The sequence below is a fragment of the Aphelocoma coerulescens genome, chromosome 14, assembly GCF_041296385.1.
Source record: "Aphelocoma coerulescens isolate FSJ_1873_10779 chromosome 14, UR_Acoe_1.0, whole genome shotgun sequence".
Taxonomy (NCBI): Eukaryota; Metazoa; Chordata; class Aves; order Passeriformes; family Corvidae; genus Aphelocoma; species Aphelocoma coerulescens.
The window spans coordinates 13643049-13670404 of record NC_091028.1 but is presented as its reverse complement, the minus strand read 5'-3'; the positions used below and the strand labels follow the sequence as shown (position 1 = coordinate 13670404).

Sequence of the window (27356 nt, the reverse complement as noted above, 5' to 3'; positions counted from 1 at the left end):
TGTCCCTGTCCCGCTGTTTGTCCGTGTCCCGCTGTCTGTCCGTGTCCCGCTCTCTGTCCGTGTCCCGCTGTTTGTCCGTGTCCCGCTCTCTGTCCGTGTCCCGCTCTCTGTCCGTGTCCCGCTGTCTGTCCGTGTCCCGCTGTCTGTCCGTGTCCCGCTCTCTGTCCCTGTCCCGCTGTCTGTCCGTGTCCCGCTGTCTGTCCGTGTTCCCCTCTCTGTCCCCGTCCCCGGTATGGCCGTAAAGCGCGCGCTCTCCGTCGCAAACGCCTCGCGCGTCCCTGGCGACGCTGCCGCGGCTCCGCGGTGCCGGGAACATGGCGGGGCCCGAAGCGGCGGCCGCGGTGTCGCAGGCGCTGGCGCGGCCCCTGAGCCTCCTCCAGCAGCCCGACTGCGGCCGGGCCGCGCGGCTGCGGGCGCTGGAGGACATCCGCGCCGAGCTGCAGGGCCGGCCGCTGCCGGGCGCGGTGCTGCAGGAGGTGTTCGCGGCGCGGCTGCTGCGGCCGCTGTCGCGCTGCCTGGCGGGGGACGCGGCGGAGCGGTGCCGGGAGCTCGCCCTGGAGCTGCTCCGCCACGGGCTCAGCCGCGGCGAGCGGCCCTGCGAGGCGCTGCCCGTGCTCCTGCCGGCCCTGGCGCAGCGGCTCTGCCCGCCGCAGGGCGCGGAGCCCAGCGAGGAGCTGCGGCTCGGCCTCGTGCAGCTGCTGAGCCTCCTGCTGCAGCGCTGCGGCGCCTCCGTGGCCCCCTACCTCGGCGACATCGCCCGCATCCTGCAGGCCACCCTCCTCGACCACTATGCCGAGGTCCGGCGGGAAAGTTGCGGGTGTGCCGTGGCCTGCGCCCGGGCCGTGCCAGGTGGGGCTGAGGGTTGGGCAGCGGGGGGATGATGCGATGGGGGCTGAGGAGCGGACGCAAGGAGGGAACAGGGATGCAGGCAGGAGAGAGATGAGAGGTCGCGCACACCGTCACAGGTGTGCTTTACAGGGTTTGGAGGATCTCTTGGAGAGGATCCATGCCAGGAGTGTAGGCTGAGCTGTTACATGTGGGTAGTAGCAGGAGGAGGGGCTAGGGGAGGGTATGTGGGCCGTGTTCAGCTCTGATAAAGTTAAAGCTGCCTGCTACATAAACACAGCAACATTAGTCAGGCTGCTGTTCATAGTGTTACAGAAATCGTGTTGCTCCAGATCTGTCGCTCACATAGAGAAAGAAATAGAATTACAGAACAGCGTTAACCTCCCACCCAAATGCATTAGTCCACCCAAAATCAACTTGTAGTGCCGGCCCCAGCAACTGTTGGGTGTCATGGATATATCCATGCTACATAGGATCAGAGAGTGGTTTGGGTTTGAAGGGACCTTAAAGATCATCTAGTTCCAACCCCTTACCATGCACAGGGATGCTGCCCACTATGGGAACTCTCACGTGGTTGATGTTTCTGCCTTTCTGCCCTAACAGAGCACTTCCATATGCAGTCAGAGTCTCTGATAAAACCCTTAATGCAGACAATTTCCCACCAACACTACAGAGTTCGTGTTGATGTGATTCAGGCCACTGGAGCAGTGATACAGTTTGGGAATGGAAAGTCTGTGGATGATGTCCTGTCTCATCTGGCCCAGAGATTATTTGATGAGATTCCCAAGGTGTGCTTTTCTTCCTTCTTTCCTTGGTATTTATTTTAAATCTGTTTAAAACCCATCCCATGGGTGGCTTTCTTGGTGTTCCTCTCCCTGCTTCCCTAGTTTTCAGCTGTCATGCATTCAGCTGAGGTCTGTATATATGTTTGTCATGGCTTAATCCCAGACAGAAATTAAGGACCACACAGCCCCTTGCTCACTCCCAGCTCATGTCACCTGTCCTGGCATTGCTCCCTCAGCTATTTGTGCAGCTCCTCACTGGCAGAGCTTGAGACACCCAAAAGTCCTTGACTTAGGGTAAATTCTACTTAGCAACAAGTAAACATCAGTGTGTTACCAGCATTGTTCTCATACTAAATCCAAAAAGTAGCACCATACCAGCTGCTAACATGAGCTCTGTCCCAGCTGAAACCAGGACAATGTCCCACCCAGCCTTTATCAGTTGTAAGCTATCCCAAACCAAGACTGGTGGCTGCTGTCTACTTCAGCAGGGTGTTGATTGTAGGTACCTTTTTGTTCTAATGGGTGCCTTCAATTCTGTCTTAAATTCTCTGTCACATCTCTCTGGGCCTTAATTCTATGGCCTTTCCAGATCCTTAACAAACATGGTATGGGTCCCTTTATAAGATGCAATTGAAGCAGTATTTTTAAAGTAAGCATTCCTTTGTAGTAAACAGAGAAAATTTTCTTCCGGAGATGTGCTTGGCAAGATGCAAATTCCAGAGAAATGGACATTTCTTACATTATTGGGAAGGAATTAAGCACGAGAATTTAGTTTTCTGAGTTAGGTTTGTATCTTGTCTTCCTCTCAGAGCTGTGCTTTTGTGCAGCAAACAGTCTAAGACTGACTAAGCCAGAGTGAAAAATGAGAATGTGGTTCCTTGTGTGTTCCTTAAGATGCTTCCTGCAGGTGAGGAATGCTGAGTTCTTGTAATTTATTCTGAGACTATTGATGCACTTCTTGTGGTCTTATATACAGAGAGCAAATATTATTTTTAGTATTTTTCTGTTCTTTTCGTGACACATTTAAAACAGGTTTTTTGTATCCCTGTAGGTACGGCATGCTGTAACAACTGTCATTGGAGAATGGTTGTTGCACCTACGAGACAGATACTCATATTTTCACAAGTTGATCCCTCTGTTACTTGGCAGCTTTAGTGATGAAATTCCTGAAAATACGTAAGTAGAACATATTTTCTTTTTTTTTTTTTTTTCCCTTAAGTAGATGTCAAAGAAGTGTTCCTAAGTTCATAGATGTCTTGCTTGGAGGACAAAACTCCCACTTTTGTTTGTTTGTTTGCTTTTTCTTAGACTGAAAATGTTAGCATTATCTTCAGTAACTTTTGTTATACTGTCCTTTTATGCTACTTTCAATTAAGTGTGAGAGAAACAAAGACGGGGTGGACAGAGGCAGAATTATGCCTTGGAAGAAGAGGCCTCTGTCCACTGAGTACAAAAGAAGCATAAACTCTCAACTTCATGTGCCTAGGCTAAATGGCAGGAATGCTTCCCATCCTTCCAGCTGAATTTAAGTAGGCAACTTTTCCAGAAGTCTCATTTTAAACTGCTTTTCTTTTGGGGGCTTGGTGGTATAAAACTCTTTATTTTATATCTAGGAAACTGGCTTGGACCTATTGGGAAAAGATAGGCTTGCAGTGGGAGAAAGAGAATGAAGAAGATTTGAAGGATAAGATGGATTTTAGTGTTTCACCATCTCATTATCCCAAAGGAGGTGAGTGTTGTGCTGAAAGGGGTTTTTGCTTGCTGAATAATCTCTTAAGAGCTGCAGTGCAGTACTGACAGCAGAGCAGGATGTGTAATATTCATTACAACATGTAATATTAATGTAGAGAGGTAGCACATATAAAAAATATAATAGATATAATTTATTTATATAAGATTATTTAAATTATTCCTGTTAAGTTTTAAAAACTGATTGTGCAATAACCTCATTATTTTTTTTTTTCATTAATCCAAAAATTCATTTTGGAGAATGTAAATGAGGCTGCCTATGCTGGAAAAAAGGTAAAGCAGTGGTGCAGAAACAGCAGTAAGTTCTACATCAACCAGCAGCCAGGTGCACAGTGGGCACAGAAATGACTGGAAAGGAAGGCAGGAGGAAAGAACCTGTGTGCTGAGTCCTTGAATAACGAGTGCTGGTCACAGCATTAACGATCCACATAATTGCTGTGGAAGAAAAATTTGTGATGAAATTATTTCAGACTTCTCTGTGAGACACTGGGATGCTACCTAAAATCTGCCAGTGTACATGAAGAATGTGGGAACAGAGTAATTTCCTTTATTATACACAAAAGCCCCAAGATATGCAGAATGGATAGTTTACTTTTTAGTAGCATATGATTTATAGGTGGCTTTCAAACGTTGTGTTTACAGTAGCTTGAAGCTTGTTTCCTGTCTTGGGTTCACAAAGTTAATGTTTAAAAATATGCATATGGAAGTTGGGGGGAGAGAGAGTTTTACTGGCTCATTTATCGATTTCTATACTCATATTTAACTGAACAAAAACTCTTTTGGTATGAAAGAGCAGGTTCATGCTTGACTTGTGCCTACATGACAATCACATCACAGAATACCCAGCAGCAAAATCCTTTCCATGACAGTGGGTTCCGGAGTTCTTTCTTCTTTGAAATTACACTTCTTTTTTTTCTTTAAAGTTGTTTTACTCAGTAATGCTTGAATGAAAGGGGAAGTGCTTCATAATGGTGACTGGTTTGACAGAACTGTTTAGCTTTGAAGGCAGGCAAGTTGATCTGTCATCCTTCCCAATCTTTTTTCTTTCCTCTTTATTTTATACATAAGTTTACCTCAGGGGTTTGGAAATGCTAAAGAACACTTTTACTTCCACTAGTCATGGCAGAAACATATTTCTTTTGCTGGCAGTCAGAGAATCTTTTAACAGACATAAACTGATGAAGTTGAGAGTCTAAGCTCCAGTCTTTATTATCCAGTCACTTATTTATTATCCAGTCACTTATTTTGCAATGGCCATGATATAGTGAAGGCCATAAAAGGTTGGATATCATTGTCCTTGGAACAGTGATTACTGTTTGTACAGCTGATGGGGTTACCTCGGTCAGTTTTCTCTAGGTGTGTGTTGGGGTTTGTGTGTGTAAGCTTTTTTGGTGGGGCTTTTTAGAAAGTGACATCTACCAATTACTTCATAATAAATGATATGTGATCTCCCAGATAATCTTCTTAGCACAATAAATATACTTCATGAATTTGGGCAGCATTCCAGCCCCACATTAAACTGAATTTTCATGCATTTTTCTTGGTAGAATAATGCAGTTAAGGCTTGAATGTGACATGTGTGTGTGTATTTATATATATGTGCACATGTAACTAAAGAATATTTTAAAGAAATGACCTGATAATTTTGGACTTGACTCCCAATTTAATGGTGACTTTTAGGTATCATTTCTTGCTGCTTCTCTTTACTTCCAAACTGTAAGTCTTATTAATAGTCAGGCTTGATGTGACAAATAGAAGAAAAATCAGAGGAAAGGATGATTGGCTGCTTAATCCTACAGATACAAAACTTTATCAGAGACACTAATACACCTTAGTTCTGAGTCATAATTTCTGGTGTCCTACCACAGACTGTGTATGGATGGTTGTTACTATATGTGTCCTTTCTGTTTGCTGTCCATGGACATTTGGTTGGTTTGGTTTTTTTGGGAGGGAGGTTTGTGTTGGGTTGTTTTTTTTTTTTAATATGATAATGATGTATTTTAGCAATTTTTTTATTTTTAGCCATTTCTTCTGACTTAGGTGTAGTGGAATATTTTTTTCCAACTGTGAGTCTGCAGTAGATTTTAGTTAAGTGGCTTTGTCCAGCTGTCAGACTAATTGGAGCTGCTGTAGGAGCCCCCTGCTTTGATCTCCCAGTGACAGATCCTGCAGGTCAGGGGGGACCAGAGGGAGATTCATACCTGGTGTCATCCAGCCAACTGCACAGCTTGCACTGAACCCCAGCACTCATTGCCTCAGGACACAGGTGCAGACAGTTTATAGCAGGGAAGTCTTTGACAGGAGTAGCTACAGGGATAAATGCCTGCATTTGAACATCTGAAATGAAGGAATTGCTGATAAAGAATGGTCCAAATTCTTCAAACAAAATTCTGCCTCGGGTCAAATAGGATGCCAGTCTGTATTTGCTGTCTCAAGTTGATTTTTTACTTGACCTTTTGCTACTCATTGTCAGTTTTCATAATCCAAAATGTTTCCTCCATTGACAAAAGAAGCAGCAATTTATGTCCTGATGCTTATTTTTTCCCCTAGTTAGCTATTTCATAGGTATTTCTAAGCCTTTTGTATCCATAGACCATTTACTTTAGTCAGTTTTCCTGTTAGCATTTGTAGTTACACAGGCCAGTGCAGGAAAATATCCTGAGACAACTCAGTCGTTTTCTTCCTGAGCCTTTACAGGAGAACTCTGTATCAGAAATAAAAAATGTACTCACACATTCAGTGTATTTTGACACCTCATAATGAATGATGTCTCTTTCTTAAAACAGCATGTGAACATTGTGAGTGGCAATTATGAAATCATGGTTCTCAAAGAACAGCTTCTCAGATTTTGTTTGTATAAGCATATACAGTGTTAAGCAAAGAAAATAGACTGTAGGGAAAAAACAATCATGAAAAAGTTTATTGCTGTTGTTTGGAAAGGGCTGTCACAGCTTTATCTGTAAAGTACAGAGGAGGATGTTTGTTAGATGCTTGTGATATTGGTCAAGTTGCTTTTCTGAATCTCAGTGATTTATAAATTAACTAACACGTAAATTTGATGATTACCAAGACAGTACAGTGGGCATTTGTTGGGAAAGGTAAGTTGATTAGTTCTCCAGAAGTCTGTATCCTTTGGTGAGGCAGGGAATATGTATTTGTAACACTCGGGGTTCTGTTTAAAATCAAAAGATAACCACAAAAACTCACTTTCCACAAAGTCGTTACAAATTAAATTCAGTCTTAAGAAAAAAAACCATATCCCTCCCAACTCCTGTATCATCTTCCATACCATTTTAAATGTACTAGTGAATTTTGAATTGAGTCATTGAAGAGGCACTTCAGTGAGCTGCTTTTCCTGGAAAAGCCTTAGAAAGGAGATTATATAATAGCTGTGATTTTTAAAACACTATCAGTTTGTTGGCCTGATCTATTGCACAGCATCTGTGCAAGCCATAGTTCTGTGCCCTTTCTGCCTTCAATTTGCCAGATACACTTTTAACCTTTTCCTTTAGAGGGCACAATTGACATTGTCTGTTTTACTGCAGCTCATGTCCTCTGGACTATTTGTGACTTCTACCTTTCTTTCCTCCTCCAAATTATATTTAACTCAGCATTTGCATGCAAAAGTCTTTCTTCTCTTTATCTCTGTGTGTTTCAGTTTATTTTTCATGGGATTTGTGTTGCTATCAAAATTAAAAGGAAATTATTAAGCTGTGTTTTCCACAGTGGGTAAACACACATTCAGTTTCAATTCTCTTTCTCTTCTTCTGTAAACATTTTAAAACATGATATCTAAATCACCATCCAGTAATAAATACATAAATATTCAAAGAGCTGTGTGGAGTTTTAATTCTGCAATATATATTAAAGTAATGCAACTTGCACTGGTAAATTCCTCAGCAGCATTTGGAATACTTTTTTCTATGCTGAAGCAGACACCCAGAGCTCTTATCTTGCAGCTTTTAAACTTTTATGAGGATTATTAAAAGGCTTTTCCTTTGATATTTCTTTTGGGGTTGTTTTTGTTTCTTCTAGAGACTCGACCAGGACTGGGTTGTCGGGAACTTGTGTCGAGAAACCTCTCCAAAATTCTCCCAGGTCTCTGCCATGATATAACAGACTGGGTTGAAAGCACAAGAATCAAAGCATCCCAGCTCCTGTACACATTACTGCTGCATGCAGAGGATCACATCACCCAGCACATGGAGCTACTGCTTAGAACTCTGTACCAAGCATGCTTGGATGAAGAAAGTGAAGTGGTTAAAAATGTAAGTTTGATCTGTTAAAGTAGCTGTTGTACACAGAATAAAGACTTTATAGACTTCAGTCTGTCTTCTGAAGGTTGACTTTTCCTTAGGTCACTGGTAATTGTCCATGACTGAAGGATCAGGCTCAGGTTTTTTATGGATGCTAAAAACATGTGAACAGTATACTTTGCTATTGTGTTAAAATAAACGTATGCTTCTATTATTGGTATGAAGGCCAATAGTAAAGTTATTTAAATAAGGTTCAGTTTGTATGCCAGCCCCATGAAGCATTGATAATAATCTCTCTGAAAATTATATGCAGTGGATTAGAGTGTAAAAGCCTTGGGGCAACAAATTCAAGGTAAAAAAATGTGCAGGTCATGCCCTTTCAAGTTAATTTCCCTTATCTCCCCCTGCTCCATAATCCAGCCATATATTGAGGTATGTTTATTCCATGTGATACCCATATTCAGTGTTTGAATCCTTGACTTAATGCTTGGAAAATGGAGAGGGTTTTTGTAAGGAATAGTTAGTTTCATCTTTTGTAACAGTTGAGTCTTTCAACACTTTGATCAACAACCCAGTAAAACAGATGCAGCTGAAGACATGAGATACATTTAGCAAAAGAAAGACAGGTGGTACAAATGCTTTTACAATTTTAAGATAAAATTTTCTGTTCCTATTTCTACACAAGGAAGAGAACATATGTATAACAAAAATATATCCACGTAACTTACTTCAAAGTTACAAATCTTTATTGCTTTGGGAAATTGGAAGAATGTGTTCTGCTTACTGGATGCAGATAGTTCCATCCAAATGGCGAACCCTAAATTAGGTTTTTCTTTAGGTTCCTGCTCTCAGTTGGGCTATAAGAAAACATAAAAAATTGGGACAGTAAGACCATGTAGCCCTGCTGTCCGTGTCAAATTTCCTGTCAAGTGCTTATTGCTATAAATCTAAATTCAAAAGTCTGTGTTCAAGCAGCACATAGCTGTCCCTGCCTTTTTGTCTCTTCTTGGGACTCCACCACTAATTTTCTCACAGGTGCTTGCTTCCAAGAGATTTATTCCCTGTTAGGAGATGATTTCAGTATTTAATTTTACTTTTCCTTGTGCCAAACATAAGATTCAGCAACTTTGGTTTTGAATGCCTTTTATCTCTTAGGTGATGCTGCTTCCCAGGGTACTGTGATAACCTCCTCTACAGTTTGTCACTGTAGGAACCCATTTCAGAGCAGCCACCAACCTGGAAAATGTCCATATCTTTCTCCAGCCTAGTAATACCAAATGAGATCCTTTCAATTTCTTCCCCTGTTAAAATGAGTAAATGGATCCATACAAATGTATCAAATCATATTTTTGAACTCTGTAATTGTATTGTCCAGTTTTCAGAGCACTGAGAGTCTCTTTCTTTCTCTGTGGCAAATATGGAGGAGGATGGTGCTCCCATCTACACAGAGTATGTTACAACTCCTTTGAGTCTTATCTTTGTGAAAAGAAACAGCTCCATATAGTGCAGATTTAAACTATAGAACTCATGACTATGTGCTTCCATTGAGACTAAAAAAACTAGCATGATTCAAGTATTAATTAGGTACAAAAAAAAAGTCATAGCTAAATCACTAGACTAAAAATGATAGAGAAAGGGAGATAAGCTTTCATGTTTGGGAAAATGAGCCAACCATTAAATCCATGGGATAGGAAGAAGTGTTCCTGTTGCAGCAGTAGTTGATTGTTTCTTTATTCATGCACATGATTGTAAGCATTGGGCATCAGTCAGGCAGTAAGCTCTGGTGTGGTGGTTTTTCATGTGGAATACAACATCCTGATCCATCATCAAGGCAGGGATCAACGGGTGTCACTGTCATGGGGAATACACAGTAATTTAAGCCTTTTCAGTTAAAGAAGTAAGATGGAAAGCAGTGGGCAGTTCCCCCATGGCATTGCTTCCACACTTAACTGGATCTGTAATGTCAGCTTCAAGGTATAGTACAATAACAAAAGATTCCTCCCTCAGGTTTTTATAGTTACAGCTTTTAATAAATGGGGGGATGGTGCATTAAGGACAAGCCTCAGAACAGCATTTTAGGGACAAAATGCTGAACCACTAAATGTGCAACATCTGGTTATTCTAAATTGGAAACTTTATTACAGTGAAGTTGTACACTTTGTTTCCATGCACTGCTTTCTCATGGAAGTTTGTCTGATGTGGGGAAGGCTGCTTGCATGCCTTATTATGTGCTTAGTGAACACGTTAAGAAAATTTCTTCATGCATATAATCATTACTGAGTGAGTGGAAAAGGCCTACAAGGCAACTGCTGAAACATTTAAAATAACAGCTGGAATCATAAAAAGAAAAAGGCCATGATATGTTGAATGGTCTTCATGTTTTCAGGAAAATCCTCAAGTTATTCCTGTTCTTTTTTCAGAGTGTGAAAGCAGCAGAATTGATTGGAACGTTTGTCAGCCCTAAGGTGTCTTTGAAATTAATCACCCCGGCCTTTGGGCAGACACCCAAAGCATCCTGTGTAATGGTCCTGGCTGCAGTGATTCGAGGTAGCCCAAAAGAAATCTTACAGCCTCATGTGGCCCAGCTTGGCAACACACTGTCACAGGCTGGAGTCTGTCAGCGGTCTGAAGAGGTAAGGAAAGCTGGAAAACACACAGCAGGACACAGGCTTTGACCAAACTATTTTTTCACTTATTCTCCCTAAATGCTCCCATTCCTATCCCTCCCTTGCACACCTCTCTCAGGATGTAGTTGTGGTTGTGTGTCTGAGACAAAACAGGAGTTTCCCCATTCTTCCTGGCCCATGTTGTGGTCTCCTGGGCAAATCTGCTGCTTCCAAAAACTTACTGACAGTCCATCCTCTGAGCAGATGTAGGTTCAGGTTTGAGAACTGCTGTAAAAGACCTCACATAGTGGTAAGACAATGAAGAGGCAAGGCAGGGAGAGAAGCAGATGTACTGTACTAGCAAAGGACTACCTTAGCTGGTCCTGAGGCAGAGTTTAACTCATGTTTTGAAATTCCTTGTGTTCACAATCCAAACAAGATTGTGCATTTCAATCCTCATCAATAAAAATGACTGAAAATTTTTTATAGTCTATTGTAATTGGCATGTCAGGTTTCCTAAGATTCCCTCTTAATGTTACCTGATTTTTGTTTTCTATTCTTATTTTCCATTTTAAAAGGAAGGTACCAGTACTTTATGTGTACATTTAGGAGCATGTTTTCTAAACTTTTGACCTTGATTGCTGCTCTTGAGTGAAAGACTAGAAGGAAGACCTTTATCAATTAGAAATTCATTTCCAAATCTATCCTTAGTTAATAGCTGAGCCCGAAGACCATCTTTATTTTACCATTTGAAGAATATTCATCAATTGCTATATAAGGAGATGAGAGATTCTCTTAAACACAGAATGGATATTTTTTAACCTGCAGGATTTTTTTTCCCTTCCTCTGTTCAAACGTAGAAATAGATCTGTTAGATGTGCACAAGAGGAATCCCTGTAATATTCCCCACAAATGAAATCCTGGCTTTCATCCCACCAGAAGTTTGTTAGACCTCTGCTGTTAAGATGACCAAAAAAGGGCCAGTGCTGTGCCTTGAGGAACTCTGACTTCATGTCAGATGTAGGCTTCCCTTAAAACAGTTACTCATGTGTGCAGACTGAATCTGGCCTAATTGTCTTTTTGAGCCAATGTAAGATATACATATCAAGTTCTTCCCTCATTAGGTTTCTTCCCTAATGGAATATGTACCAGTGATGCAGGAATTATCTTAATCTCCATGAAGCCCGTGATGATTAGGAGCTCATATAAGTGGAAGCACTAAAACCTGATTGTTCAAATAACAATTCCCTGAGGTATATCTGCAAAATTGCTGTGAGGTTTAAGCTTACCACTTCCATTGGCATTAGCTCCAGGAGTCAGATCCATCTGCAGCTGAAGGTTTGGCAGAATTGTTCCAGCCTTTAGTCCTGGAAAACAATCTCTCTCTATTTTAGCCAGCAAATGCTGCAGAGACACTGTTTAGCTAAGGATTGACTATGTCTGTGAGATTAATAACACTTATGGCTAACCTATTCCTAGACTTGATTTATTTCCTGGGAGTAAATTTGTAACAATGGCTCCTTCTGTTCCCTGACAGTTTCATGAATATCTGATGCACTTTATCACAGAAGTCATGGCAAACTAACTGACAACACTATTGACTTCAACTGGTATCAGCTGGATCAAGATAACATGAATTATATGGTATCAAATGAGATAAATTGGCTGAGATAAAAGCAAATGCTCAGGTTTCCTTGGTTTATGTATTTAGCTGTCATTGTTCATCCAAAACAGCCAAACATGGAATAATATTTCAAAGAGTTGTAACAAATATGTTATTAATTAACAAATTGCACTTCAGAAAGAGAAAGTACTATCAGCAAACACTCCAAATTGCTTTGATGTTTTTAGTCACCATTCACCACTGGAACCATTGTGTCATTAAGAGCAGGATCATTCATTTTGTTAACAGGACAAGGTAAATACAAACAAACAGTGTGGGAGGAAGATTGTATTGTATTCTATAAAAAGTAGAATATAGGTAATTAGAAGAACTAACATGAAATTACCAATATGTTACCAATGTAAGGGATTATACAGTGCTCAGATTTTATTACTGTCATTTCCTGTATCTCTCCTTTAAAGAGAATGTTACATTTGCTAAGAAAACATAGTAAATATGTGCTTTTGTTAATCAATAGGTCTTTTATATGGAGCAGCTGCTTTATTGTGTACAAGCACTAATTGAGGTGTGCCAGGAAGACTGCAAAGAAATTAGCTTGCAGCTAATGAAAGTTTTGGTGAGCATCATGGCAATACCATCTTCTCAGGACCTTAAAGAAAAGGTAAACCATGAGCTGGGTTAATATTTTGCTGTGCTTTTGTCTTTTCCTATTGATAAGACACTTCATGTAAACAGAGCCATAATTATTTGTGGGGAGTATCTGTGGCTAGTCTGAGGTTTTGCATCTCTCGCTGTACAGGTTGTACATGATTAGTACCAGAATTAAGTCTGGAGTTGGGTTTGCAATTTGGAACAGCAGCACCTGGAGAATTACTTTTCTTCATAACTTTGATTAAAAGCTTATCAAGTTAAAATACATTCTGGTTCCAAGGAAGGCCCTGGAATTCAGTTCTATTTTGTGGTGAAAAGCATCTAGTAGGGGTCTGTAGCTACAGTTACAACTGGAATTTTATTTTTCTGTAAGTGTGTTTAGGTTAGTTTTCAGAATAGATGTACTGGAGCATGGGAATCTTGGAGCTAGATGGGGGCAGCCATGGGGCTGGAAGAGCACTTCATTTGGGTGGGTATTAATCACCTGTCCACAGTTTAGGTAAAGTTTTGGAACAAGAAGTGTCCAAGATTTTGTGTTTGTCACTGGTTTCTTCAAAGCCTTTGGCATGCTGGTGGTGCTGGTTGAACTGCTGATAATTACTTTTTAGTGGATATAAGTCACTGTGAATGTTTGGTTATATGCAGGAAAAAACTGAAATTTATTTTCTGACTATTAAAGAACCATTCACTTACAGGTCAAGAGTACTAATAGCCTTAAAAGTGTGATGATTTCATAGTGATTTTTTAATCTTTAGCCAAAGATCAGATTGATTTTACAGTAGTTGACCTTTTTACCTCCCCACAAGAAACAAAATTTAAATGTCACAGGAATGCTTTAAAATCGAGGACAGCTGTACATGCCCAGATAATAGATGAGCTTTTTTGGCTCAGCATTATCTCACCCCCTTACTTTTCTCTTCCTCTTTCTTCCCTGAGCTAAATATCATATAAATCAGCAAACCATCCTCATGCAGTACAATTATGACCTATCCCAGTTGTCTTTTTTCAAACACACACCTAAAGTGCAGTGGCTATTCTGCTTCCTTTCCTCTTGCTCCCAGGCATGGTATTCCAAAGGCCCGTGTAGGATCAGTATTTATGGCCCCAGAGCTGACAGGCTGCCTCCGAGGAGGCGTTCGCTCAGAAAGCTCTGCGGAAAGAAATAAAGTGGAACAAAGCTTGAAACAAGTATTGAAAAGACTTTGCAGGTCAAAGAGGGGTGGGATGATGATCTGTCTTATGGAGAGTGGGATTTGGGGGGTGTTTGGAGTTTTTTTTGTTTGCTTGGAGGGTTTTTATAAATAAAAATTCGGTCCGGGTAAGCCTTGGATAGATGGATCTGGAATTTTTGTGGGATCTTGCCTGTTTATCCCTGCAGTGGTCTATAAAGTCAGCAATGTTCATTTAAAGCCTTACAACTTCATACTCCTATGAAGAAAGCAGTTTCATGGAGATAAATTCTGATTTTCATAAACAGAAAACTTAATCTCCTGAGATTATTGAAGGTTTAAGATGTTCCTGCCGTTCCAGATGATTTTTTAAGTTGACAGTACTTTGGATGAGAATCCTTTTTCTCATTAGCCTTTCTTTCAGCTAGACACATACAAAATCTAGCAGTGAGATTACATAATTGCAATATTTCAAAATTGTCACAAAGACAAATATGGCTTGAATTTTATTTTTTTTCCAGTTACTGATTATTCTGAGACTTCAAAGTGAGCTGTACAGCTTGGAGAAGGCAAGAAGTTCCTGTTAAAATAGCTTAAGAACATGTAGAACAAAAGTATCACAGCTGCTGCACAAGTATGAATGTTTTGTTCAGAAAAGAAATCTGTATTCAGATTCAAAAGATTTGGAGTATAAACATAAATTATTCAAAATTTTGCATTCTAGAACTTCAGGCTTTATTGTAAGGGCACAGAAGACCACTGAGGTAGTGGAGACTGTGACCTGATGGTGAACACTCAGGCCTGGCCTGATTTTTGGCGTTGTGTCCATCGTGTTTGAGGTTGCCTGGGGCTGAGGGAATGGCCCAAGACCACCAGCTGAGCACAAGGAGGAGGGTGGGTCACAGCCCCAAAGAGACAGAAGCCATATCAGTTGTTGGAGTCTGTTAGGCATGAGCCGAGCTTGTCAGGGATTTAACTGGTGACCTAAGTAAGGTTTTATTTCATTACCACTGCCCTGTGCTATCTTGGCTCTTCTTTCAGCACACTGATTATTAGCAGGAAAATATTGTGTCGTTAAAGGTGTTAGCTTTCAAACAGAGGAAAGAAAATCACCTTTGCTATTTATTTGTATTTAACTGTGAGATGCTGCTTAATGAGAAAATACGCATCAGTCTGCAGGCATGTTTAATTTATTCTCTATTTTTTTTGGTTTTAATTGCACTCTTGAAACCATGGAATTTACTTTAAATCATGTGTGAACAATGTATTATTTTGTATCTCTTGTTCAATGGAAAAAAAATCTTGTGTGTTATGGTGGGGTTATTAATGAGGAACAGTTTCTGTCCTGACACATTCTGTAAAATGCTCCAATTAATTTACAAGTAACTTATATGTAAAATATTCATTTATCTGAGTTGTTTTGGCTGTCTGGCAGAATGCTTCCAGAAAGGAGAAATCTATTGTGCTTGGGGCAGGCAAACCTGCTTTAAGAGTAACCTTTGTCCTTAGCAAATCCTGATTTATTTTTTTTTCTTAGAATTCTCATTTATTTTCTCCACATCTGGTACTTCCATAAAAGCATCTTTGTCTGGCAAGTGATTAGTCTGGAAGAGTCTAAAGGTCCTAGACATGTTTGAGCTAACTTGTGTGGTTGAGTTCAGCTTAAAAATATTAAAAATATGAGTACAATTTGTAGTTCTACTGAAGCACTTGGAATCAAATGATGTCACTCCCAGTACTGCACTCCCTCTTTCCCTGCTGGAACTGGCCCTGCTGGCAGCACATGTTATTCCTTAGTGAGGTTCCTAACGGTGCCTTGCTCCCCATTCTTGATTCACAGTCTACTGAAATCACCAAGACTACAGATCCTGCTTCCAGCATGCTTTTAATCTCTTCCTTGGAGAAGTTTTTTACTTCTGGTAGGAGCCTTCAGGAATTGTAAAAGCAAATTTTCTTTTGCTTTGAAATACATCTGCTGCAAATGATTAGGAAAATCTGTAGGCATCCTTGCCAAGCATGCTCATGTCTGGAATTCATTTAGTAGTTCCTTTTACATGTTTCATTTGTACATGTTTTATTTGCATGTCTCATGGAATAGTCTTAACTCTAAATATGAAGAAGATATTTCTGATGTAAGAGTGAATTTTGGTACTTCAAAGCAACAAAAGTTGAGAATTTTGAACTGAGCTTGCCCAGCCACTGTAAAGAGAGCATCTCTCATAATTAAAACTGGGGGGGAGAAAGAGGAGAGGAGAAATGCCATGTGTTCTCTTACCTGCAAAAGCAATAGTTTTTGGAAGCTGCCATAGCCTGGGATTGTGAGAAATTCCCCCTATGCTAATGTTTTAAAGCATTCTCAAATGAAGGAGAAAAATCACTACCTCTTTAAAACCACTAAGAACCTTTTTTGTGATGTGGTCAGTTTTTGGATAGGTCTGCACATGAATTAGAGACTCTCTCATTTTGCTGTTAGGTTGCTGTGTTCCTCATGATTTCATTTTGAAATCAGGACAAATGTTTCACTTCAAATAAAACTTAATGACTGTAGTATAGACAGACATTAAATATCAGTCTTGATTGTTTAATAGAAACTGAAAATCTTCCCATGTCCCTTCTGTTCTTACAGAATGAGTTTTAAAAGTTTTGGTGTGGTTTTTTTAATGGTTTCAGTTAAGTATCTTGTCTCCGTTTTAACAGGTGGAGAAAACAATGTCTTCATTAGCTGAAGTGCAGCAATTAGAAAGTTTTCATTGTCTCTACAAGCAGCACATAATTCAGCTGATGGAGTGGGTTTCAGTGTCATGTGAAGGGTGGACCTGCTATTCCCCAGAAGTGTTGCAGTTCGAGGTCATCACAACCCATTCAGGTACGACTTATTTAGTTCCAGAAAATATCCAGTCAGAATCTCCACAGCCTGCAGCCAGCTTGTGTTTAGTAATGAACAGTGTAATATTCAGAACCTTCACAAGAACACGATGGAAAGCAAAAGAAACCTTGAAGCAGTTCATATTCCCAAAGATTCCATGGCTGCAGGGAGAATTCTAAAAGCACTTAAGGAAAAGTGCACTTTCAGGTGAATGATATAGGTGAGGATTAAGAGGAGACAAACTGTTGTACCTTGTGTCCAAAAATCCATCTCTTTTTTTCCATCTATTCACTAGTCTTGTAAAGGACACCACCTCTCCCTAACCAACACTTCCTCACTTGCTCTCCAGCCCATGGCTGTGCAGGGGTTAGGGACACACTCTGGTGTACATCTCACCTACCTTCAGTGCTGCACACTGAGCACTCCTCTGCCACAGCTCCCCACATGGCATCTCCAGCAAGGGACACGGTGACAGGCAGTGCTTTTCACCTACACACCCATTTTAAGGTTATTAAAATGGCAAGTCCTGTTTATTTGTTTTTTTCTTTTCTGTTGGTTGAAAGGGGGATGGAGACAGCCACTTCAGTGAAGTATCACTGTGGCTACTGCACATAGATGTAGACAGGTATGTTTTAAAGGAATGTATCTTCTATGTTTAACCCTTGAATCTCAAAAAAACTCACATCAAACCTATGTGAAGCACCCACTTGCTGGTTTGTGCAGCAACCAGCATAAGTACTTTTTTGGTTTTCAGCTGTGGAAAAGAACAAATAGTTACTTCAGCACAAGATCTGAGAGGTCAACTTTTCTGTATATTTGTGCTCCCATGTCCATGACTGAGGGACTGCTAGACAGTTGTCTCTGTTTTCCTTAATGCTAAATAAATCATCAAATGTCTGGGCAAACATTTTGGCTTGCACCCAACACTGGTAATATGCTATTGTCTGTGTTTTCTGTCTGACACGGCAGCTCCTGGAGCTATTTTTTTTTTCTTTCTTTTCATTCCCACACATAATGTTGTTTTTAATCAATTTAATCAGCTTTACTCAGTTCATATTTCTCAGTTTTTGCTGTTTTCCAGGAGCGTATGCTTAAGTTGAAATTAGCAATGTCGTTTATTTTGTTTATTTTCCATCTGTTGAATTTGCTGTTATCAGTTTGATGTAGTAGTAGTATCTTGTGAATGTCTCAGAACTCACATGAAGCAATGTATCTTGAATAAATGCTGTGAAAATAAAGACTTATTTGTTGGCACAGACATTTAGCAAACTGCAGTTCAATTCCCTGTATTGCTTCAGTCTAGACAGTGAAGATTTGGGGTTTTTACATTATTATTTTAAACGTTAAATTTTCAGATATTATTAAATGCTATTGAACTTGTTTTGGAACCTTGAATACTTCAATCTGTCCATCCCACGTGTGAGGAATATTCTTGTCATCATAAATACCAGTGTTGTGTCTCCTCTGAAAGGATTTTCTGATTTTTTCTCCTCTGGAAGGATTTTTCTGGAGTTGAATGGAATGTGCATCTTAAGGATGCAACGCTGAAGAAGTTCCTGAAGGAAAGTAGTTTATTGCAAAAATAGAGTAGAAAGAGCATTCTACAGCAAGAAGCTTGCAGCATAAAGCATGTGTACAGTCTTTATGTACTCTTCCTCTTTAGAAGCAGGCAGATGTTAGTCATTATCAAGGAGAAAGGCACAAATTTCCTTCAGTTGCGGGAAAATAACTTCTTAAAGTGTAGGGATAACAGTTTAGAGTTTTGTTTGATTGTTTATTGTTTAAATTTATCATAGGATGTGAAAATATTAACAAACTAATTCATTTAGAAGATATTTTTATTTCAAATAGCTTCTAAAATTCATCATATTTTAGATTGTCCTATAGGATGAAAATAAGCATTATTGAAACATGGAGAAGGAATGCTGCTGCAGTAATTGTATTATCCAAGTTTTGTAGCTGATCCTTTCAAACAGGCCCTTTCCTGTGCCTCTGGGAGTCATGAACATCTCAAATGCTGCATGTGGAAAAACTTGAAAGAAGAAAAAAGGAGTAGTTAATGCTGCTGTGTGGAGAGGTGTCAGGGTCATGCCGGATTCAGTGTAGTTTTTCATTAAGTTTAATAAAACCAAAGCTTTGTGCACAGCCTCAGACTTTCAGAGTTACATGGGAACAGCATTCATCCTGCAGCCAAGATGCCCTCTTGTACTGATGGTCCCAGCAACTTGGGGTGTCATGGAGAGATCCATTCCAGAGTCATGAAATGATAGAGTGGTTTGGGTTGGAAGGAACCTTAAAGCTCGTCCAGTTCCAGCCCCCTGTCATGGGCAGGGACACCTTCCACTATCCCAGGTTGTTCCAAGTCCCGTCCAACCTGGCCTTGGACACTTCCAGGGATGGGGCAGCCACAGCTGCTCTGGGCCAGTGTGGTACAGCAATACCAGACTGACTAAATGAGATGTGGGGAACTGATCTTCAGGCTGCCCTGGCCAAAACTGGGGGTACCTGAGCCCGTGGGGAGTCAGCCTGGGAATTTGTGCTCCACCTAATACGGTGTCATGTGGATACTTCAACAGCTGCCGTGCAAAAGTGGGAAGAGAAGAACTAATTTAACACCACTTATGTTACAAATTTTAGTGCACCTACATGTGAAACATCTAAATAGAGCTTACTAGTATTCTGAAATGAGCCTTATGTGTTTGTTTTCTAGGTCCTGTCATAGGGGAAGCTCTGGATGACTTTATTCTCGTTCTGAAGACATGTCTTCAGCCAAACAAAGATCCCCAGATGAGGTTAAAACTTTTTACTGTTTTATCCCAGTTGTTGCAGAAACCAAGTGAAACCATCAATTCTCAGGGGTAAGTGGAGGTCTGATTTCACACAGCTATTTGAAAACTATGGTGGCATTAAGAAGTAATGACCATGGGAGTTATTTAACCCCTGTAACCGTGTCCATGTGAGCGTGGCCAGAAGAAGAACCATCTTCTACACCTATTTCTCTTGCTTATGATCTCTTGCTCTTACCAATGATTAGAAGGGTGGAGTGCAATAATTTTAAAAAGATGTATATAAAGAGATGGAAGTCTGGACTTCCTCCGCTGTAGTCTTCCTACCTGTGCTATTCTAGGAATTAAAATTAATGTCGTGCAGATCTGGATAGTTTTCAAAACAAAAATAAAGAGCTCTGGTTGAAAAGAATACTTGTTTGAAAGCTAAAATGGAGTTTCTTAGGAAAATAATTGGGAGGGCGGAGTTGTTTGAGTTTTTTTTCATTTTCTCCCAGCCAGCTCCTAAATCCTTAAACTTTGCTTGTAGTCATTGTAAGGAAATAGTTAAACACCCCAATAAATGGGCATTTTAAAATGCCCAAGATATTTCATGATGTTTGAAAAGCATTAAACTAAATGTTTGATAAGGCATTATTATTACTCTCAGGGACTGAAGATGTAAGTCTCCTGTTGCTTGGCAATATTTATGCATTGCAAGTACAATCTAAGTATAACTGAGGTGCTTATAAAACTCCTCATCTATAACAATGCCAAAGTGGGCCTCTTTTATCAATTTAGCCTGGCTAATAGTGCAAACATTTGTGCAAAGTTGTCCTGAATACATAAACCACATCTGCTCTGCTTTTTACCTGCTGCATTTAGGTTGTAAATATATTCTGATGCTTTTGTTTTTTTTCATTTTTAACTCTTAAAAAACCCCAAACCAGCCAACCAACCAACCAAAGAAAAAAAAATCACAGGAAACATTCTTCCTAAAAGTACTTAGATAGCAATGGTCATTTATTTATAGGTGAAAGTGTTTTCACAATTCCAATGGGCAAATTGGCAATCACTGGGCATTTGATATGTTGAACATTTATTGTGGCTCCATGAGGCCAGGTTAGTATGAAAGTAGATGTATTTTTACCATTTTTAGATATATTTTATAAATTTATGGCCTGCATCCTATAATGAGGGGAGGAGGAGGAACTCTGGTGTTCCCAGTCAGTGGGGGATTCCAGGTAATCTGAAGAATCTCTGCTTGTGCTACCCCTAATAGATTTTGTGCTAATATGCTTAAGACTGAATATAATGAAACTCTTCTAACTGAAGCTTTGGTGCAAGGTGTGCTGTTACCTCTTTCCATATTTTCAGGATCCAGTGTTAAATTCCTATCCATGTAAGAAATGTCATTGTAGTCAGTGCATTACTTGTTTAAATAATCATGTAACTGAGTGATAGTTACAAGATTAATCCAGATAGTCAACAATATAGAAAAAAAGAAAAGCACCTTGAAAACTGTTTTAAGTGTTCCAGGATCTGACTTTTTGTTTTAAACTAATTTGTCTCATCTGACTGGGAATGCAAAGCCCTTGGAGCCAAGAAACCCAACCCGATGAGCTGCCAGCTTCATTAATATTCTCAGGAAAGGGAAATTATCAGTGTGGAAAAAACAGAAGAATGTTTTGAAGTAATTCTGTCAGTGAGTATGGCCACACACCACCCCAGCTCTGCACACAGCAGTGATGGAAGTTGTTTTGCTCAGGGCAGTGGGAGTGAATGGCCTTTGTCAGGATGAGATACATCCAGGGAGGGTCGCAGACCTGTTTGTGTGAAGGATGGTTCAGTCCAGCTCATAATGAGGCTCTGTCCTCTGACAACAAAAGCAAAGCCATGAATTTTACCAGTAGGTTTATCTTCAAGACCTAAAAGCAGTGGAAGCAGCTAAATGCCTCTTTGAAGTCTTGATCCTGCTTACCATGGACACAGCAAATGTTTTCATGTAGGAGGTAACGTGTAGAGTTTTTGTGTTTGAAGCATTGCTTGCAAAACATTTTTATAGGTTTTTATCTGTAAAAGCCAATCCAATTTCAGTTAAAATTACCTGGGTTTGGGATGTTAAATTTAAAAAAAAAGAAACAACACAAACATACTCATAAAACACCAAAACACAACAGTCCATGAACATAAAAAGCAAAGTGCAGCTGTGTCATAAAAGCAGAAAAGGAACCAATGCAGAACAAAAATGTATAAAAAATAATTAACATGGAATGAAAGTTTAACTATACAAGTTCATAGACCAATTTGAATGCAAACCCAAGCTCTGCTTTGTAAATCTGCATAAGAACAGGGTATTAATGTCACATTTTAGTTCTCTCATATCCAGTTGAGAAGTATCAATCAACTCTGTAAATACAAACAGCAGAGACAGAGTATGTTCTTTCATGGAGATGACTCACTTTTAGAATTAAGTTACACAGATTTACAACAATAAAATCTGAAAATGGGAAGAGGGAGAATTTAATTGCATCAGCAACAGCAAAAATAAAATCTTAATGAGAGATAGTGTTGGGAAGCAGTAGTAAGTTCAGTTGCACTCTCACATTCACTGCTGGCAGTAATTTGTTTAGCTCCTTAAAATGGTTCTCAGAGCTTAGATAGGAAGGTTTTTGATTATTATGCTAAACACAGTTGTGTGGTCACCTAAGAGTGTTTGAGTCTGACGTAACTAAGTCAGATAATTGCCAGATATTGCTTTACTGATTCTATTTCAAGGCACTAGAACAAACATTCTCACAAATAGCACAGCACCATGGTTAACATAATGCTGATGGAATTTACCTTTGTGTTTTGATAGATAATTTTCTCACTGCAGTTTAACAGAGGGTTTTATTAAAAACAGAAGCAGCTACTGATCAGATAGCACAGACAGCACAAAGCTGCTTTTAGCTTGGGATCTGAAAGGAGATTTGGAATGCTGGTGATCATTAGTTACATTTTTTCCAACAACTTTTTAAAGAAAAATTTAAAAATAATAGAAAATTATTAATGTTCAAAAATATGTTTTAAATACCACATCTAAAGGGTTTTACAGATTTAGACACGTCTAATGGGATGTCAGATTTCTTGTTATTACTTAAGTGCCATCTGCTGACAAGAAGTAGCAGTGGATGGATCTCTAACTTCTTCAGAGTGCAAGGGCTCCCTTGCCAAGGGGAAGCAGCAGCCAGGTTTATCTATTTCCATCGTGTTGCAGGTGTGTGTCAGCACATAACTGAGGCCTGGCAGTGCAGCTGGTTGTGCTTTAGTCAGGTAATACCTGGATAACGGGAACTAACTGCAGTGTGCATTCTTTTTTAAGTACTCACTGGTAACTGTTAGTTGTTAACATTGACCTGTTACGTTCCTCCTGTGCCTTGGCACATCACTAAAGGGGCCACTCGTTCACCCTGGCAATGTAGGACTCTTAGAAAAGTCACAGCAACTTTTAACATTATAACAACCTATTCAATGAAGGAGGAGGAAAAAGCATCAGCAAAAACATCACAGATTTATGTGTTTGTAGTAAAACCCCCTAGTATTGGGACTGGCACCATCAGGAAATCCTACAGACCTCTCATCTTTGGGGGAGACAAGTTCCTGAGCCAAGAGAGAGCTGAAATATTCTGTGCAGGCTCCCTGCAGTGTCAGAGGTTCAGGTGTCATCAGTAGCATTCAGACATTTCACATTATAAATACTTTTCACTGGATGGTCTCAAAGGGCCTCACAGATATGAATGAATCCTCACAGCATTGCACGGGGTGTTATCTCCACTGCACAGACAGAGAGGGTGAGACACAGAGAAGGTAACTAATTTACCAAGGTAACACTGAGTCATGGTCATTGTCTGAAGTGGGAGAAAGTCCAGCCTCTCCTTTCCATGGATGTTAGGTATTTGTTTAAATATTATCTAGAAAAATTAAGTTGTGAAAAGCTTATCACATACATTAAAATCACACTGGCTTGTAAGATGTTATTTATTTTTTTACTGAGTCTTTTTTTTTTCCCTTTTCTGCCTATGTTTCTATGATAGAAAATTCTCTTTTACATCCTGTCAGTCTCTTTATCACTTTCTCATGAACCTTTATTTTGCTTTCTTATTTTTGGCTTCAGGCTGTTCCCTAGCTACCTTGAGACTGTGATAAAAGACATCCTGGCTCCTAATCTGCAGTGGCATGCTGGAAGAACAGCAGCTGCCATCCGTGCTACAGCTGTATTGTGCCTTTGGGCTCTCATCCACTGTGAAATGCTTTCACCAAAAGAGGTAAATTCTCTCTTTCTCATCCTTTGAAATCTTAGGCAGGAAAACAAAATAAATGCAAGGAGGGGAAAAAAGAATAAATCCTTAGGGTAAGTAATATTTTCAGAAGGACATACAGTTTTCATAATAAAATTCATTAATTGTAATTGAATGTTAACAGCTGAAACAATCAGTAGTGGAGGGATGATGACGTCCTGGTAAGAGACCTGAGGCCAGCAAAATGCTGAGCTGTAAAACTGACAAGCATCAAATTTTGTGGGTATTTTTTTCTAACAGAACATCAGTTCTGTAGCACAAGATTCTGACCCCTATGAGCACAACAATTTGGGTACTTGACATGATTGGACCTGCAGGCAGAGCCTGTGCAGCAGCACTGGAGCCAGCCAGGACGTGCTGTGGTGTCACGTGGCAAAGATAAGTTGTCTGGTTGCCTTGGAGCCCACAGGTCCATTTAGGGAAAAAAAATAGCATCTAAAGATTCCAAGAAACGGCAGGAGGACTGGAGAGGGAACATGAAGAATACCTGTAGAAACTGGAGAGCTAACAAGGAGTACACTTAGGGAAGTCACTCTCTCACCAGTGATTAAGGATTAATTGAGTCTGAGGGGGGATTTGAAGCTTCTTTGCTAAAAAAAGTAAATTATTCACTGGAAATATGTTAAACATAAGGGCATTTAAAAAAAATAAATTTAATTAAAATGTTATTAAATGTTCACAGTGTTAATTGTCTTGTAACAGACCTTAATTGAACAAAGTGCTTAAACACACAAAACTGGTTGAGCTCACACATACAAAAACGTTGATATCAGAGACTATTGTGCTAGCTGAACTTTCTTTTCTGAATCGGTGCCTTAATGCCCGTTTCGCATTAATGGACGATGTGAAATGCACGGAATTAAGGCAAATTCCGAACCTCCCAGCACATCCCAGCCCGGCGCTTCCTGTTGGAGTCAGAGCGCCATCTGCTGCTACCTGTGCGGAGCCCTGGGCTCCGCCTTGCTTCGAGTTGGGCAATTTTGGGTTGTTTTTTTTTAAAGGCGAGTAAGTTTTAAAGCTTTTACAAGCTTGACCATACATATGAGTTACATCAAACTCATCTGCTTGTATTCTGAGTGTTCATGAGCTGGGTGATCGACTGGTGGATTTTCATTTTTCCAAGCTAATGTAGAGGCAAAAATTAGAGCTCCAGAACTTCCGAGATTTTCAGGGTAACATTTATAGTTAATTTTTTTAACTAAGCAAACCAGTATCTGGCAGAGTTCATGGTAAGTCCTGTAAGACTAAGCATATCTTTTCTATTCTTTTCCTATTAACTATAGATCTTAAAAGTAAAAGATGAGCTGATGCCCCAAATTATTGCTTCCATGGATGAAGACTCTAAAATTACTCGACTGATGGCTTGTCGTATTATTGATGTTTTTCTAAAAGTCTGTGGGAGGCAGTTTGATGCAGATGAATTTAAGAACACTTACACAGGTATGTGCAAAGGTTTAGTAGACTTGGAGTGAGGGCATTGTTGGGTTTGTTTATTTGTTTGTTTTAATAAAGATCTCAGTGTTGAAGAATTACATTTTGCTTTTTTTACCTGAAGTACCACAGTTTGCTCAACTTTTGAGGGTTTGGCAGAACCGAGCAGTATTCCCAACGTCATTATCCCTCAGACCACTAGGTGGAACTTCACTCAATACTTTGTTTTGTGCAGAGCTTGCCAGTAGCTCATCTGCATTGCTTCGGAGTTTGGACTATGTGAAATAATGTGCTAAGTATAGTGAGAGCAGAACAGTACTGCAGTGTATAAATGGAAGTCACATTGTTCTCCGTGCTGTGTTTGAGAGCCAAGAGCAAACCATTTCAGTGTACCATAAATAGACCTGAATAGGAAGTGGGTTGGGGTTTTATCTAAAAAAAAGGCCAAAGAAGAAAACCATAATCTAGAGTGCTGTATTGTCAATAAGAGCTAGAAGCTGTAATGCTGCTTCGGATGAAGTTTAAGTATTAAACCATGAATCAGGAGAAGTACAGACTATTCTTTGTACTCGGATTTTTGTTCTTACATATACAAATAAATTGGGCTTTCCCTAACTCAGCATCTTAACAAGTGATGCTTTTTCTTACATGGCACACTGGAAATCTAACAACAAACGTTTTTATTTTGGAGAAATACATGATCAGATAATTGTCAAAGTATATTTATCTTTGCATCTTGCAAATTCAGGTAGTCTGCAGTGCAGTCATTCTCTGAAACAGTAATGTTTAATTAATCATTTAAATAATTTAAATTATTTAATAATCTAATTAAAATCTAATTAATAGAAATGCTGTGCTTTATAGAGCATAGAAATACTTAAAACTCTGTAGTTCTGTAAAGCATGAATAGACATCCAAATAGACTTTGTTAGAAGGAGTGCTAGATAATGTTCAATTAATCTAAATACTTCTGTATATGTCTTTTATTAAATTTCGGACAACGTAATCTAAGGATAATGAAGGGAGAGCTTTTAGGAACAGTGCTACATGTATTTGTTATGTTCAAAAGACAGAAATACAGCATAAATGCAACAATAATTTGAATGTTGACAGAATACATTTGTTTTTCCAAATGCAAAAGCCAGCTCCTCTGTTCCCAGAGCTTTTTGGTTATTTCTATGCTCCTTTTCAGAGGTTCTAAAGCGTCTGGATGATGCCTCGTGTGATGTCCGACTGGCAGCTGCTCACACCTTGGCTAATTGGTTTAAGTGCTTAAAGGACAGTGATGTGAAATCCTCAATGGAAGGTCATGTTGAGTTTCTGTACCAAGAACTCTTGATACATCTTGATGACCCAGATGAAAATCTCCAAAAAGCAGTCCTAGGTAAGAATTTCGGTCATGTGTATTTTTAACAGTGTTCTTTAAATCATCATTTTGAGTGTTCATGAAAGCAGCACATACAGGGAGAGGATAATCCTGCCAGGCTGGAGGTTTCCTTTGGGTTTCAGTGGACATGAGCTCTGACCTTTTACCTGTGTGCAGAATGGAATGCTTTGCCCAGTGTTCTCCAGGGGAAGGAGCAGGGCAGCTGAACTACCAGAGACTTTACAGATGGTAAACAGGATATGAAGCACAGAGCCCAACCACTGCAGGGTGTGACCATAGCCCAGCCTGCTGGAGGGGCTCTCTAGAATTTATTAGTGTGTCAGCCTGTGTTCAAGAACATAAATGTCAAAATACAGACCTCAGCAAATGAGGGATTGTGTTGTCATCACTGCATCACTTGTAGAACAATTTCCAGGTTTGCTTTCAGCTACTTTGAGAGAACTTGGGTAGAGAAACACAGAGCAGCTACTGATTTATAAAACATATTTTTGTCTTACAGAAGTTTTAAAGGAAGGAAGCATTTTATATCCAGATCTGCTGGTGAGAGAAATTGAAGGGGTTGTACATAAGCATCAAACACCGATCTATTGCAATCAGCTGCTACATCACATTCAGTCAGCCAAGGAATTAGCTTTATGAATCACTGCTGTTTAGGAAACTGATGTGAAATCTGTATGACCTGGATTGTTTTTGTATTTTCGTTTGTTTAAGAAAGGCTGAGCTGAAAATAGATTCTTTTTTCTTTGTTTCTTTCACCGTTGGCTCATTTAAAAGTGAAATTGGCTCAATCTTGTGTTCTTTGCAGTTTGAACAGTTCTTTGTATTTCCTAGCAATAAAACAATGTTTTAATTCACTTTGTATTGGTTTGTCAGATACAAGG

At 39.7% G+C, this 27356-nt stretch overlaps 1 protein-coding gene and 1 long non-coding RNA gene across 2 annotated transcripts; one reads left to right on the top strand and one right to left on the bottom strand.

Moving 5' to 3' along the window:
* Positions 1 to 313: 313 nt before the first annotated feature.
* DNAAF5 (dynein axonemal assembly factor 5) lies at positions 314 to 27329 on the top strand. The gene is made up of 13 exons (XM_069029948.1): positions 314 to 849; positions 1450 to 1634; positions 2683 to 2807; positions 3245 to 3360; positions 7416 to 7648; positions 10057 to 10269; positions 12384 to 12527; positions 16384 to 16552; positions 19263 to 19410; positions 23474 to 23624; positions 24941 to 25097; positions 26281 to 26472; positions 26975 to 27329. The coding sequence occupies exons 1-13, from the start codon at positions 315 to 317 to the stop codon at positions 27112 to 27114; spliced, it is 2508 nt and encodes an 835-aa protein (XP_068886049.1). The 5' UTR covers position 314; the 3' UTR covers positions 27115 to 27329.
* On the bottom strand, positions 10193 to 12160 carry LOC138118757 (uncharacterized). The gene is made up of 3 exons (XR_011155278.1): positions 11532 to 12160; positions 10373 to 10530; positions 10193 to 10279 (listed from the first exon to the last, which is right to left on the bottom strand). It is a non-coding gene; the product is annotated as an uncharacterized lncRNA (long non-coding RNA).
* Positions 27330 to 27356: the final 27 nt, after the last annotated feature.

Excerpts from the sequence above, each read along its gene's own strand:
- DNAAF5 (XM_069029948.1), top strand. The coding sequence starts at position 315 with ATGGCGGGGCCCGAAGCGGCGGCCGCGGTGTCGCAGGCGCTGGCGCGG. Across the intron at positions 12,528-16,383 it reads CTCAGGACCTTAAAGAAAAG|GTGGAGAAAACAATGTCTTC; the intron begins GTAAACCATGAG and ends CCGTTTTAACAG. Across the intron at positions 26,473-26,974 it reads TCTCCAAAAAGCAGTCCTAG|AAGTTTTAAAGGAAGGAAGC; the intron begins GTAAGAATTTCG and ends TTTGTCTTACAG.